We start from the raw sequence: 13,838 nt of genomic DNA on the forward strand, positions 1-13,838 counted from the left end.
GCAGCATAAGTGGGTGGAGGGTTAAACAGGTCGCATAATAATGAGCCAGAGTGACCAATGGTGAGGATATTACTGACCAGTCATCTATAATATTTAAAATGTATCTGGATTTTAAGTAGCATAAGGGTGGAGAGTCGCACAGTCTTCCATAATAATGAGCCACAGTGACCAATGGCGACCAGCTTACAGTCCGAGCATGATCAATGTTTAAATTGAATAGCACAGATCCAGCCAATCGCAGCTTTTTCCTGTAAAGGCCCGACGCTGTTGTGCGACTCAAATGCTAATTATAACAATTCACATGTCAATTGTTCTATCCTCACCCCCTCGCCAAAGCTCCCCACCCCGCCCAACTGGTTCGTTTTCTGGAGTTCCTGGCAAGAATAACAGGAACACCACAGACTGTGAACTGTGTTTAATTGCTGGGAACTGAGAAGATCCACAGAATCTCACCGGGGTTTACATGCCCAGAAATCTAGTTTTTCTTCAAGTGTTCTGTGTTGACAAGTCATGAGCTAATATTGAATTTCATCAAGGATTAATGTTTGGTTTTCAAAAGACACGATTCATCACAGATTCATAATTCTGTGATTGATGCGACTCCCACAGAATATATAACGCTGTATGTTCTGTAAGGGAGATCACAAATTTTTTTCCATCTTTATTAAAACTAGACATAAATGATTGGTGGAGAAGAGGATTTATAATCAACAAATGTTTATTGTATACTAGGTTTTATAGATATCGGCACTATCAGGACCATATCAGACAACCAGATAAATACACCTAATAAAGATGATCAACTGTTTGACTGCATCACAGCGGCAGACCCACTTATATACCTACATGGATCAAACGTCAGTATATGTACTAATAATGCAAATAATACACCGTTTGGAACTGTAAATAGATTGGAACAATCATTTAAAGGCTACAGAGGCTTATAATCTAATGTGCTAGTTGTTTTGTCTTCTAAGCATAATTGGATCCAGCATTGGCAGCCTATTCCAGAGTACTGAGCGGTTTATGCCAATTAATAAATGTGCATTGTTGGCTGCTGCATGGCATTCCTCCTGCAGCTCTGTGCTAATGATTTGAGCGCTTTAATGTCGACTGCCTTGAATAAAGAGCAGTAAGTCTGTTGTCACAGCGGCCCTAAAATCACCATCAGTCTTCTTCTTCCACATTCTTCCAGCTCCAGTGCTCTCTGGTGTTTCCCCTTGCTCGCTCTCATTGTGTGCCTGCCTTGCTGTCCTTTTCATTTTTCCTTTTCCACATAGGCCCACTGTCTCCTCATTGCTGTCACAGCATGTCAGAACAGGTGAAATCAATTACTGACCCACAGCGGCCTACTCCCTTACCACAACTAGCTTTCTAATTGAGGGAATTAATGAGCGATCAGTCTCTGAGATGATTTGGTGTCATGGATCTTGCTCTGCTGTATGCTAGGGAGGAAAGCTAGGGGGGGTTGGTGTTTGCTCTTCCTAGCATTTCTAATTCTGTTCTTCTACACAGGCAGTTAAGGCCGTTCACGCTCCCTCTCTGCCTTTCCTGCGTGCTAATCACCTTTAAGGTCGAGGAAAGACATTGCAGCACTTACAGCTGCATTGCCCTTTTTTTCTGTTGACAAAGTCTTTCAAGAGACACCAAAATGCCAGAACGTCTCTTGTGCTTTCAGCACTTTGTTCACTTCCTTCCACTGTGGCATCTGCTGGCCAAATCTCAAGATCAGCTATGTGTGTGATTATAAAGAGGTTCTGAAGTGTCTGGTGTGTCTCTTTTCTCTCTAAACCTCCTCGTCTTCATTCACAGATGGAATCTCCTGTCTCCACGCCAGCACCTCCCCCCCTCCACCTCCTGGCCACGGTCGGCAACAGTGAAATCGCCTTGCCATGCGAGCAGATAATGGTGCGCACACGTTCTGTGGCGGTGAACACATCCGACGTGGCCCTGGCGACAGAACCAGAGTGCTTGGGACCATGCGAGCCCGGTACCAGTGTTAATCTCGAAGGCATCGTGTGGCAGGAAACTGAAGATGGTAAGAGAAGTAGCTTCACATAATACTTAGAAAAACATGTTTTATGTTATTGGACACAATCTGTAGAACGGTTGAGACGGTTAAGACACAAGGACAGTTCTGCATTTTTATGCTTTAGTTAAACTTCTTTCCTTTCAAAACCAATCATTTTTCTGCTGTCATTACGTATTTTTCTCCCAAAATATAATTTGATACACCCAGATTGCCTCAGGAAATGGTGGTGGTACCCATTTATGCTTTAACAGCACACATGCTGCTTAATATTGCCAAGAAGGATGGTAGTTGGCAGCCAGCTCATAGGTGGCCTTGATTTGTTTTTTTCCTGCTCGGGAGTATGCAGACGGGAGTTTGTTGCACAGAGATATCGACTCGAAAAACATGCCTCATAACAAAGTACTTTTTTTTTTTTAGTCTGCCAGTTGGGAATAGAGTTGGCTCGTTTCCTGCGGTGCAATTCCAGTGAAATCTTAGGCACTCAGTTTCCCAACCTTTGATAGAAACCACATTGAGCTGATTAAATTTTTAGATGTATCAGTATCATTATCAGGTTCTGCTGGATCTGAAAGACTCCCCCCTTTTCTGTTGTGCATGTGGAATAATGCAAACACTGAATCTTCAAAGCAGCTCGCGCTCACTCGCTCTGCGGGCATGCTGAGTACAAATCGCCCACACATCCACACTGCTGCTTGTTGGTTCACTTTGAGGAACCAAACAGAAAAAAAAGCTCCCTGCCTCATCAACATTCCCACAACACAGTCCCTGCCATTGAGTGGCTTTCCTCCCCCTCTATCCTGTTTTTGATTTTTGCTCCAGCTCTGAGCTGTGTTTGATTCCCTCCTATTCTCCTCTGTACTGCAGCTCTTTTCTGGTACCAAGCATCCAGCCAGTTACCCCTTGACTCTGTTTCCAGGCAAACTGGGAGAGAGTGAGTGCATGGCGAAGGGTGGAGGGCTGGGTTGTGGGAGACAAGGCCACTTCTGTTAGTGACAAAAACATGGCTCAGTGCCAACTCCAGTACTATGTAGTGCTCTCTCTTTCTGCCTCCCACTGAGTGATTGAGCCTTCCTTTAGCCCTCCCCCTTTCCCCCAACCAAGTTTGTCCTTTTCCTGCACTCACCCTGGAAGCTGGCATTTTGGCTGAAAGAGGTGGTGGTTTGGTCTGGTGGAGCTGTGTTTCCCTGTGATTCTGCTCTGTCCGGCTCAGTAGGGAGGAGGGCGGTGGGTGCTTTTGAGTGGTTTTAAAGTGATGTGGTGGAGAGAGAAGGTGGGGGTGTTTGCAGGAGGGGAAAGTGTGTGTGTGTGTGTGTGTGGTGGGGGGTGGGGGGTGCCCTGCAGGTGTAGCACACAGGTTGTTATGGCTGTCGGAGCTTTAGAGTAAGATTACAAGTGCACTCTCTTGGAAGGCTCTTTTAAATCAAAGTGGAAACATGTTCAAGCTGATAAAATGATTTATATTTGTTTCATTATTCACTTAGGAATAAAACATGAAAGGAGCGAATAGAGAAACCTACTTTTGGAACAACTTTCTGAATTTTACACTCAGAGGAGCAGAGAAGCCAGAAACCAAATACCAACTAACTTTAAGTTATAGCTGTCAAAAGGCGCAGTTGTTCTTAACGGCGTTTCAAAAACATGCATGAATTAGCTTTGCTGTAATGTAAAGAAGCAGCTTGTTTAAAACTGCTCCTGTGAGTGGCCTTTCCATCTTACACCATGAGTTATACACCATTAATTGTGGTAGGATTTTTTACCTGACTGGTTGGCTGCTTCCTAAATCAAACAGTTTGTACTTTTCTAAATTGTCTGATGTGCAATCTCCGACTTCCTCAAAGCCGTTAATTGTCACTTTTACTTTTCCTGGGATACAAGAGTGCTTCTTATTTTTGCAGCAAAGGGCATTCTCAATACTTTCTGTTGTAATGTATTTTGCACACTTTATTAACCAACACAACAATATGTTCTGTGTTCCCTATACATCATTTTAATGGTACAAGCTCTTTAAAGCCTGCTGGCTGCCTTCAGAATGAAAGTGACCTAGTTGCTGTTTATATCTCACTGTCATTCAGCTGCTGTTGTCTGAACAAATGAGAGCAAACCCACTCAGAAGAGCAGGAAAACATAACAAACAGAAGCACCAGAGATGGAGCAGAAGCATCCTGATTAGCGGTGAAGCTAAACAGCCCCCCCCCCACCTTCCTCCATGACAAGTCTCATACAGAGCTGTTTAGGCATCAAAGCACTGTTTGTGCGTATCGTTTAGCATGCCAACCAACAGCTGCTTCATCACCTCCGCCTTTCAGCCTTGTGGGAGTGAACGAACAACAAGCTCCTGTAATTGTCTGCATCTCACCCAGCTCACAGAGAGCCAGGGAAAGAAAGGGATGAGGAGGAAGCTAGCAACACATAATGAAAAGTGATCAAAGAAGCTGGACCCGTGGTCAGAGCTGACAAGATTCTTGGCTGATGAGGACAAATCCCATTTTTTCTTGTGGTGTGTAATTTGAGTCTTTGAGTTGCCAAATTTGGATAACCAATTGACTTGATAGAAGCCAAAATGTGTCTCAGGTCGCTGCGTCAACTAGATAACCTCCATACTTCCTAAGAAATGTAAAATTAGATTGGTGTAGACCTTTGTTGGAGAAGAATGTGGGTGAGAGTTTCTGTTAGGCTGTCAGTCTGGGGGCAAGCAAAGCCTGTACAGCAGGAGGAGGTGGGGGGTCAGAGCCGTGGTATTTTAAGGCCCGTCACTGAGATGAGTCCCCTCAGAGCAAATGAGACAGTGGCAGCTCCCAGGGTCGTGTCGACAGAGCGATGTGCCCAACCCCTCCCAGGCTTAGCATGCTGATACCTCCAAATGCCATCTCCGACATGCAGGAGAAGTTTATTGCTCTTGAAATGCAGCCCAGAACGCCTTGGCTCCTGCTCCAGGGCAGAGGGAACACAGAGGGGGGCCCCTTTAGCCAAACACTGCAGCTCCATGCCAGTGGCAGCACACACACACACACACACACACACACACACACACACACACACACACACACACACGCACACGCACACGCACACACACACACACACACAGAGCAGTTCACAGCAGGCTATTCCTAGAACAGGTCTCATAGCTTCTTATGCTCCCTATTAGATAAATAATATAGGCTGTTTGTGATAAATGTTTGTCTCATGGATTATTTATGCAACACCCATCTGCAGCACTGCAAACTGTGACTTTAGGGTGACCATAAAAAGCTTTTTGGTATTTGCCTAGAAAAGGTATCCCTTAGATTTCCCTTTATTTGTGTTTTATTTTTTTCCCTATTTTATTGCCTCAAATCTGTCAGGGAGTTGAATACTGTAGAAACTGGTACTTATCTCTGTAACACACTTGCTAGCTATGCTTTCCTGCTCTTTTGAAGATCACCTGCCAGTGGCCTCGCTGAATTGTTTTTCCAGAGCTGAGCGGTAGCTACTCTCGGTAGAAACTGTCCTTGAAATTAGAGTGAGTGTTGTCAAAGAGGGCTGTAGCTGTCAGCCAGGCCAATGAGTAAGAAGGAGACGGAGTGAAAAATCAATCACATAAGAGCTGTTTTTGTGAACAGCTGCAGATAGATCCAAAAGGAAAGAGAAAAAAAAAGATGCAACTCTTTCTTTTTCCCCTCTCTCCTGTCTGTACACATTGGATTTGAATTTCCTAGTAATTTTTTCTAACAACTTACAAAACCATTTTTCACCCCCAGAAATGCTTACTATTTGAAAGTGGAAGTGGCCAGTTTCCAAGCTAAAGAGAATGCTCATGCTGCTCAGATAAATCTGAGGTTGAAACGATTGTTAAAGGCCATCTTTCATGTTCTTTAAAATGGCAAAAAAGCATTATCTAATGTAAAAAAGTTACTTTGATTATACTCCTAGGTTTCCATACAACTAGCAGGTGTTTAAAAATACTAAATAAAGGGATGAGAGGAAGCGCCCCCGAAAACCGCACAGTTTTAGTGTCACGTGACACGTGACATGCCCAGAGGCAAACGAGAGGACAGTGACAAATCGGTCATTTTTAGTTGCTGAGGTAAAACCAAGTAAACTAGTTCAAATATGGTTAATGTTTGTGTACGTGGAGATTGTACAAACTCAAGTTTGTCTGGACATCGTGTTTTCCGATTCCCAAAGCAGAAAAACCCAGCTTTCCGTGCTTGGGTGAGATTTGTTGGAGTAAAAAGGCAGGAATTTACCAGCAGTAGAGTCTCGAACAACTCCGTGATTTGCGGTGTGCATTTCCGCGAGGAGGATTATATCGAGAGAGACTTGATTGAACACAGTATGGGGTTCAGAAAAATGGACAAAACCAGACTGAAATCCACTGCAGTACCATCGATACATGGAAAAGGCCACAAGGGAGAAAGACCGGGAGCAGCCGCGCCGGAACAACGACAACAATGGTGACTCCTTCCAGTAGCAGAAGAAAATTAAACATGCTCTTACCAGTTAGCATTTCCAAGTCTGTGTGCATTTTGAAGTAACCACGTTTCTGTAGCTCTTCTTTCACCATTTAAATTGGCTCTGTTTTGCCTGTTCTCATTCCGTCTTGCTGCTGGCTCAAACCTGTATGGCTGTGCACCTTCAGTATTATAAACTGTAAATTCGTGTTCAAATTCTGATGCCTCATCCTGCTGAGTCGGAAATGTTTTCCTCCGTGTGCATCACTTCCGGTTTCCAGCTAGAGGTGCCGTTTTAAACCGGATTAGCTAGGTAAGCAGAGTTGGATCATTAATAACTTGTTTTATTTTCAAATATCTTCCTTTATTCAATGAAAATATAAAGTTTAGGCATATTACTATATAAGCACTTCAACATGTGTTTAAAATGAAAGATGGCCTTTAAAGAACTTCAGATAGTCGTGGATCTCTGATCCTGGGGGCGAGAAAGCTTGACTTGTTAGTCGCACATTTAGTCCCAGAGTGGTGTTGGCACAGTGGTGCCTGAATTAACCCAATTCTCATAAAAGAGACATTTGTTCATATTCTCAATGGCTGACAACTGCCTTTTTCCAAGCTCTTAAGACAGTCTTGAAATATAAATCTGTAGCCTGTAGGAATTTCAGGCTTTGCCAATGGTTGTCACAAGATATCATGTTTTCCTTATACACGTCAAAGAGAGCTTGAGTAATGTGCCTTTGGCCAATCTGTCTCCTAATCCCAGTACCATCTCCTTTAAGGAAAAACACCAGAGGGGTTGTTTTATCAGGAGATTGTTGATTCACCCTGATCACATCTCAGGAAACTGCTCCTTGCCTCAGCACCAATTATTCATTGGAACTGGTTTGCACAAAGTTGGAAGAATTTACAAAAGCACATTTCTTTGGTCATTTCTAGTAGGCAGGCTGGTGTTGTGTATCTGTTTTGGTTTTAAATGTGAGCATACACATCTTTTTTTTTTCTGAAGAGAGAAGCTGCTGCGTGCTGCTGATAATGCTGGACGGTGTGGAAAGCATACTAATGCTCCTTTACTTTGCCTCTCGGTGGGATGAGAGAGTTGACCTTCTCACAGGCTGTTGTTCTTGTCAGCAAAAGCAGCACTCTTTTATGAGCCAGAATGAAGCTTGAACTCTTCAAAAACAGCTCACTTAAATGCTTTAGAATGAAAATAAAATCATGATCTGTATCCCTGTCTGGTTCAGCAGATACCGTTGCCCCTAAGATTAAAGTCTGCTTGGTTATTGAAGAGCATATTGCAGGCTAGAGCCCCCTTGGAACAAATGTTTAGATAGACATAATAGGAACTTGTTCCAAATAAAATTTACACATACATAAATAATGTAGGCTTTCCGAGTCATTTTTTGTGAGAAATAATTTTTTCTGCCAAACCTGAAGTGACGCAAGCAGAGGGAGTCCTGTTAGCTTGTTCAAGAGAAAAATATGGATTTTAATGCCGACTTGGACACAGTGGAAATGTTAGGTTATGTATATAACCACTGTTCCCTAAAGGAGAGGAACAAGGTCCAACAAAGGTACTATGGGACATCATGCCCTCGTGTGGCCTGGCACACACCTGTAAAGGCAAATGAGCGTGACGCTGTTTGGGGGCCCCGTCCTCCACTATAAGCGACAGTGTCACCGCTATTTCTCAGTCTGATAGCCGCTCTTCACCGAGTTGGACTGTGAAATGGGACAGCCCTCGTTCCTCTTCTTCAGGGAACAGTGGTTATTTGCATAACCTAACGTTCCCTTTCAGTCGATTCACTCGGTACAACGAAGGTACTATGGGACTTATCGAAACACCCCATGAATAGCTATCAAATCTGGGCAGAGATTGCAATTTAAGATGGTAAGTTGGATCCAGCAGAAAGAACTGCATGAGCCACCAAAATGGTCGTGACATCCAAATGGTAAAATCTTACTAAAGTGTGGGGTGTAGCCCAGCTTGCAGCTGAGCAAATGTCGCCAATTGAAACACCTTTAAACAGCGGCCAAGAAGTAGCCACACCTCTAGTAGAGTGTGCCCTGACCCCTAGGGGCAGCTGGGAGCCAGTGACACTGTAACACAGGGAAATGGCATCCACAATCCAAAGACACAGTCTTTGCTTCGACAAAGGTTTACCCATCGATGGTTTGGCGAAACACACTAACAGTTGGTCTGTTTTTCGGATACTCCCGAGTGCGGTCTATATAAGCCAGCAGAGCACGAACCTTTAAAGTGGAGACAGCCAAGCCCCTGTCCAGCAGATCCTGCAGAAAAGACAGAATGTCCACAATAGAGGTCTGTGAGGGAACTAGAGACCTGCTCAGACACCACACCTCAAAAGCCTTCCACTTTTTCTTCTTCCGGCTATTGGAGAGTACAGACACTTTTTTCCTCCTCTCCTCCCTATCTTATCCCAAGGCTCTTTGTATGTCTCTGGGTGTATGGCTGCTTCTGCATTTTTTCTGGAAACTGGAAACTGAAATAACTAAAATGGACCTGGTCAGTTGGTCACTTAATGCGATTGACAAAATTTTTTCAACAATGAGAACGGGAGAAGGGGCTCCCGGGTGCCCCTCTGGGACAGAGCCAGCTGGGCATATCATGGACTCCTGGAAACAGTGGAACCTGATTTGCCTATCTCAGCTGTCTGTAGAGGATTCTGAAGACGTCTTGATATCCGGGGTGTTTGTGTCAGGTTTCCTGCTCTTTGGCCTAGGAGGCTTCCTGGCTTACCGGAAAATTAACAAGCTGTCGAGGAATATTGGCGCTCTCCCCGAGCTCAGGAATGGATTACACCACCCTGTGAATTCACACTCATATAATTGTCGAGATGAGTCGTAAGCTTGGAACTTTGGCTGAGATTCATGCTTTGGCACAAAAGATAGATGCCATCAAGGAGCGAGTGGACAAATCGGCACGGATTGGGATAGATTAATTTATGCCATTATTGGTATTTTGAGAGGTTGAGGACCAACAGAACTTTCAGTCAGAGAGGATATTATCTCTGTCTGGCCCCAAAACAATTTCTAATCTGAATCTGGTGCACTTGAGCCTGTGAGGCTGCAACGAATACTCCCCCCTCAGAAGAAATGTGGAATGCTTCCGTCGCTATGGCAACTCTGTCTCCCTATCCCAGCCTGGGCGGGACTGGGGGCTGTGAAGGCCGCCGAATCATTCCAGGAGTCACTGTGCCCTCCAAAACCCAAAGAACTCCCTCCCCCGTCCAGACTGCGCTGACGTGCGCTGCTTATTGTGGCTGCAGGCACTGACGTGTGGAGAGTCCCAAACCCACCACCCCACCTAGTGGACACTTGTGTGATGTCTGAAGTCTGTTGCATCTCTGTCTGAGGTGGGTTTTTTGCATAGCAAAGCTGCCCTCCCTTTGGAGGGTAACTCTGAAGTGCCTTTTTTCCCTCCACCTGAACCAATCCTCATGTAACCCCTCTGATCTCTATTAAGGTAGCGCAACTCAGGGTTGCGAATGACCACAGTCACCAATTCTTGTCATGTGTCTTTGCCTATGTATGTCTGATCTCTGAATTATGTGTACTGAAACTCTAATTTCCCTCTAAGATTAATAAAGTATCTTTGAATTTAATTTGAATTGAACTGAATTGAAATTTAGGCATATAACCCCCTGGTGGAGCATGCTCTCGAGCTCCGAATAGTATTCCCCACATCTTAGGTGTGTTCTTGCTGTGTCTTTGTAAATCCATGCTTTCGTTCTTTTTTAAACACAGAAACAGTTTTGTTTACCTGTTTGTAGCTACGGTTTCGCCGACAACTGCCGGCTGCCGTCCTCTGCTGCCCGCAGATAAACGGAGAAGCTCCGTTTATCTGCGGGCAGCAGAGGACGGCAGCCGGCAGTTGTCGGCGAAACCGTAGCTACAAACAGGTAAACAAAACTGTTTCTGTGTTTAAAAAAGAATGAAAGCATGGGAGTATTCCCCACAGTCGGGGGAAGACCTTTAGCTAACAGGTTGGACCTTTCAGTAGGCAGACCTGCAGCTTCCACAGATGTGGACGAGGGTGCAGCACCTCCCCTTGAACCTAAAGCCTGATTCATGCTTCTCCGTCTGCGTCAGTGCGGAGCACACGCAACGCCATTATCCGTCCTTGCGTAGGGATCCGGCAGGCACGCAAGTACGTACGGAGTCGAGCCCACTTTTTTAAACATCCGTTGAAAGAAACGGATTACGCAAGCTTGTGATTGGTCAGGACGCCGCTGTTGTTTACAGTGCCGCCATTTCAAAGAGAGCCAAGTTTAACTAGCGGCAGACACGGAGAAGCTTGAAGAATGCCTCGCGACAAAACTCTAAAAATATGAACGTTTCATCCTCCCGTGACTGGAGGAGTGAAAAGATGCGCAGCAAGCGTTTTATTTGTGGACGGAAATGACAGGAAACGTGGGTTTAGAGATGGGGAGCGCATGAAGAAGTGGGAGAATGAGAGACAAATATGTCCGTGTTAAAAGTCTCTTATATACACAAAAAACACAATATAAACAAACTATCTTGGACCGGATACATGACATGATACCACATAACAGCGCTACGCCCTCTGTGGTCCTGCCAGGCAATTGCTTTGCAACACTCCAGGAGACGGAGAAGTAAAAGAGCAAAACGCTTCCGTCAATCCATGCGTGTCTGTCCCTTGCGGAGCTGACGGAGAAGCATAAACCAGGCTTAAGACGGAAGCTCTTGTCTGGTGGGGAGCCTCCATGTGGGGGCCATCATCAGATTGATGACCTCTGGGTACCAAGACTTGAGGGGCCACCAAAATCAGAAACTGGCTCTACCTGCACGCACTCTAGAGTACTGCCAGAGTCACTTCTACTGGAGGAAAAGTGTAGAGGAGAACGCTGGGCTTGATGCATAAAGATCCGCTACTTCCCTGCCGAACCTTAGCCAGAGCTGGGACACCACCTTAGGGTGAAGTCTCCATTCCCTTGACAGAGATCCGCCCCATCTTGCTGCGAAAATGTAGCTTTCTCCAGGAGGCGCTAGAGGAATTTCACACGCTGTTTGAGTGTGGGACGGCGGAGCCCTACGACAGAACTCACAGGCCTCCAGGTAGGAAGGTGCTCTCCTAGCATGCAGAATTCCCAGGTATACAGGACAGGCTTCATGCAGATCCTTCTCATGGGGAGAGAACCTGCAGCCCTGAGGACAGGGACGCAAAGCAGGCTTTTGCTTATCTGGTTCCGACATGGTGCTCATGGACAGACAGAGCGGGGTGGAGGAAGCGAAAAGCAAAGCACGAAAGCAAAAAAGCTGAAAAGCCATGAAAAGGTAGCACTCAGTGGGCATAACACTAGCCAGGAGGCAGCAGAGAAGCACCAACAAGCAGTTAAAGTAGCTTTAAAGCTAATAAAGATGTGTTCTCAGCGGGGTGAAGAGCATAAGAACTGAGGAATGGTGGTGAGGTTGTCCTTTATAAGTAGAGGGCGGGGCCTCCACACAGCGTTGGGCTCATTTGCCTTTACAGGTGTGACCAGATGTGTCTTTAGCCAGGCCAAACGAGGGCGTGATGTCCCATAGTACCTTCATTGTACCGAGTGAATCGACTTAAAAGGAACTTTAAATGTTTATATTTATACTTATGGTGGATCACAACCATACAGTTATGAGCCTGTTGTACACCCCAAAGAGCAGAGACAAGCCAGATGGAGAAACAATGGACAAAGGAAAGAGAATGAGTTGTGGTGTCAGTAGAATCAGCGGAGAAAGTAGGTGTCTTGGTGAGTGACCGATGGTTAAACCTGTGTGCTAACATCACAATATTGTACAGATTACTGTCATGCACCAGACAATTAAAATATTATTGGTTATTTAATATATTATTGCTTCTTGATGTAATGATTTAATTTACATCTATTTAATGAACCATAAGATATGAGATTCCATAGGAAATATGAAATCCATCTTATGGACCTTTGGGTAATTTTAAACAGAAGATTGGAACTTTTTATTGCAGGGATTATGTAACACTTCGTATTAACTGAGAGACAAGAGAAGAGAGAGTCACCTTTAAAACGTTAAAGAAGATTTATTTCTAAACAATTTTAAACAAGACTAACTCTAAACTCTAAGTTGAATGGATCTAGGTGTGAATGAGACGTGAGATGGATGGTGTATGTGTGAGCGATGTTGTCATCGGAACTCTCGTATCCGGAGAAGCAAGTCTGAGTGATGAAGTGATGTTTTGCTCTTAAGCTGTGATCGGAGTTTCATAAACACATGAGATGCCATTTTGTCGCTCCACACCTACCGTTAGGATGAGACCTCCGTACAGATCCAGAATGCCAGGTCCTCGGACCCCCCTTTGGTACCGGAGCCGATGAAACATCGTCAGCAGTACGACAGACTAGTCTTTGTATTGCCTCCAGGTAAAAAGCAACAGTTGGTTGACAGCGTCAGATGGACCCTGAGGGTCAGTGAGTTCAGCTTTTATTCTGAAAGGAACCGTTGCTTGGTTGGTAAAGGGCAACAGAATTTATCCAGCTTGTTGGTTCTTTGCTTAAAAAGGAAGTCCGGGTGGCCGGTCCGATACTTCTCTTAGAATGCGGTGAACTGAACAAAGATGATGTGGGGCCTGGTTTTATTAATCTGGATGTTTTGATTTACTGTCGAATCAAAGTTTGACAGATTTATAAACACCACAGAGACTATGCCACACTTCAGAAAGGAAGGTTCCGATTGGATGAGAAAGATAAATTGTGTCATGTGGCTTACATTACAGGATGTCTAGTGCAGCTAGATTAAAGTCATATTACTTATTAAAACTTACTAATAACATTGTCATTTCACAGATTGATTCACATCTTATTATTGACTAGCACTTTGTTTGATTAGCTTGATTGAAAATAGAAAGAGTTTATCTTCTTTCTTCTCTTTAGCTGGAAAGGAGAAACAGTTTAGAAGCAGAGCATGAGACCTTGAGCAATATCATGCAGATTAGTTCTTGCTGAGGAGAGGGGGAAATTACTTTTAGGTGGAAAACAGTCATTTCATTCTGTTACATATCCCCCCTTTTCAATGGTACGGTGGTCCGCACAGAGACCACCTGGCATTGAATAAACCAGAGTCCTGAAGGGACTCCGACGATAGGGCAAGGTGTAATTCCCAGGAAGAGTATAATTTCCCAGGAAGAGGCCAAAAGTGGTGAGGTACGAACCCCACTCCGAAGAACAGTCTCACATAATCCCTGCAATAAAAAGTTCCAATCTTCTGGTTAAAATTACCCAAAGGTCCATAAGATTGATTTCATATTTCCTATGGAATCTCACATCTTATGGTTCATTAAATAGATGTAAATTAAATCATTACATTGACAATAATAAACTATAATG

The 13,838-nt window shown here is 44.5% G+C and overlaps 1 protein-coding gene across 2 annotated transcripts in view; it reads left to right on the top strand.

The window, feature by feature from the left end:
- znf609b (zinc finger protein 609b) overlaps positions 1 to 13,838 on the top strand; it is a 170,023-nt gene that overhangs the window by 135,865 nt on the left and 20,320 nt on the right. For both annotated transcript variants that reach the window (XM_015953616.3, XM_054732279.2), the window contains exon 3: positions 1,813 to 2,038. In XM_015953616.3, the coding sequence (XP_015809102.1) occupies positions 1,813 to 2,038 (226 nt within the window). The remainder of the gene's footprint in view (positions 1 to 1,812; positions 2,039 to 13,838) is intronic.

This window comes from Nothobranchius furzeri, chromosome 9, assembly GCF_043380555.1.
Source record: "Nothobranchius furzeri strain GRZ-AD chromosome 9, NfurGRZ-RIMD1, whole genome shotgun sequence".
Taxonomy (NCBI): Eukaryota; Metazoa; Chordata; class Actinopteri; order Cyprinodontiformes; family Nothobranchiidae; genus Nothobranchius; species Nothobranchius furzeri.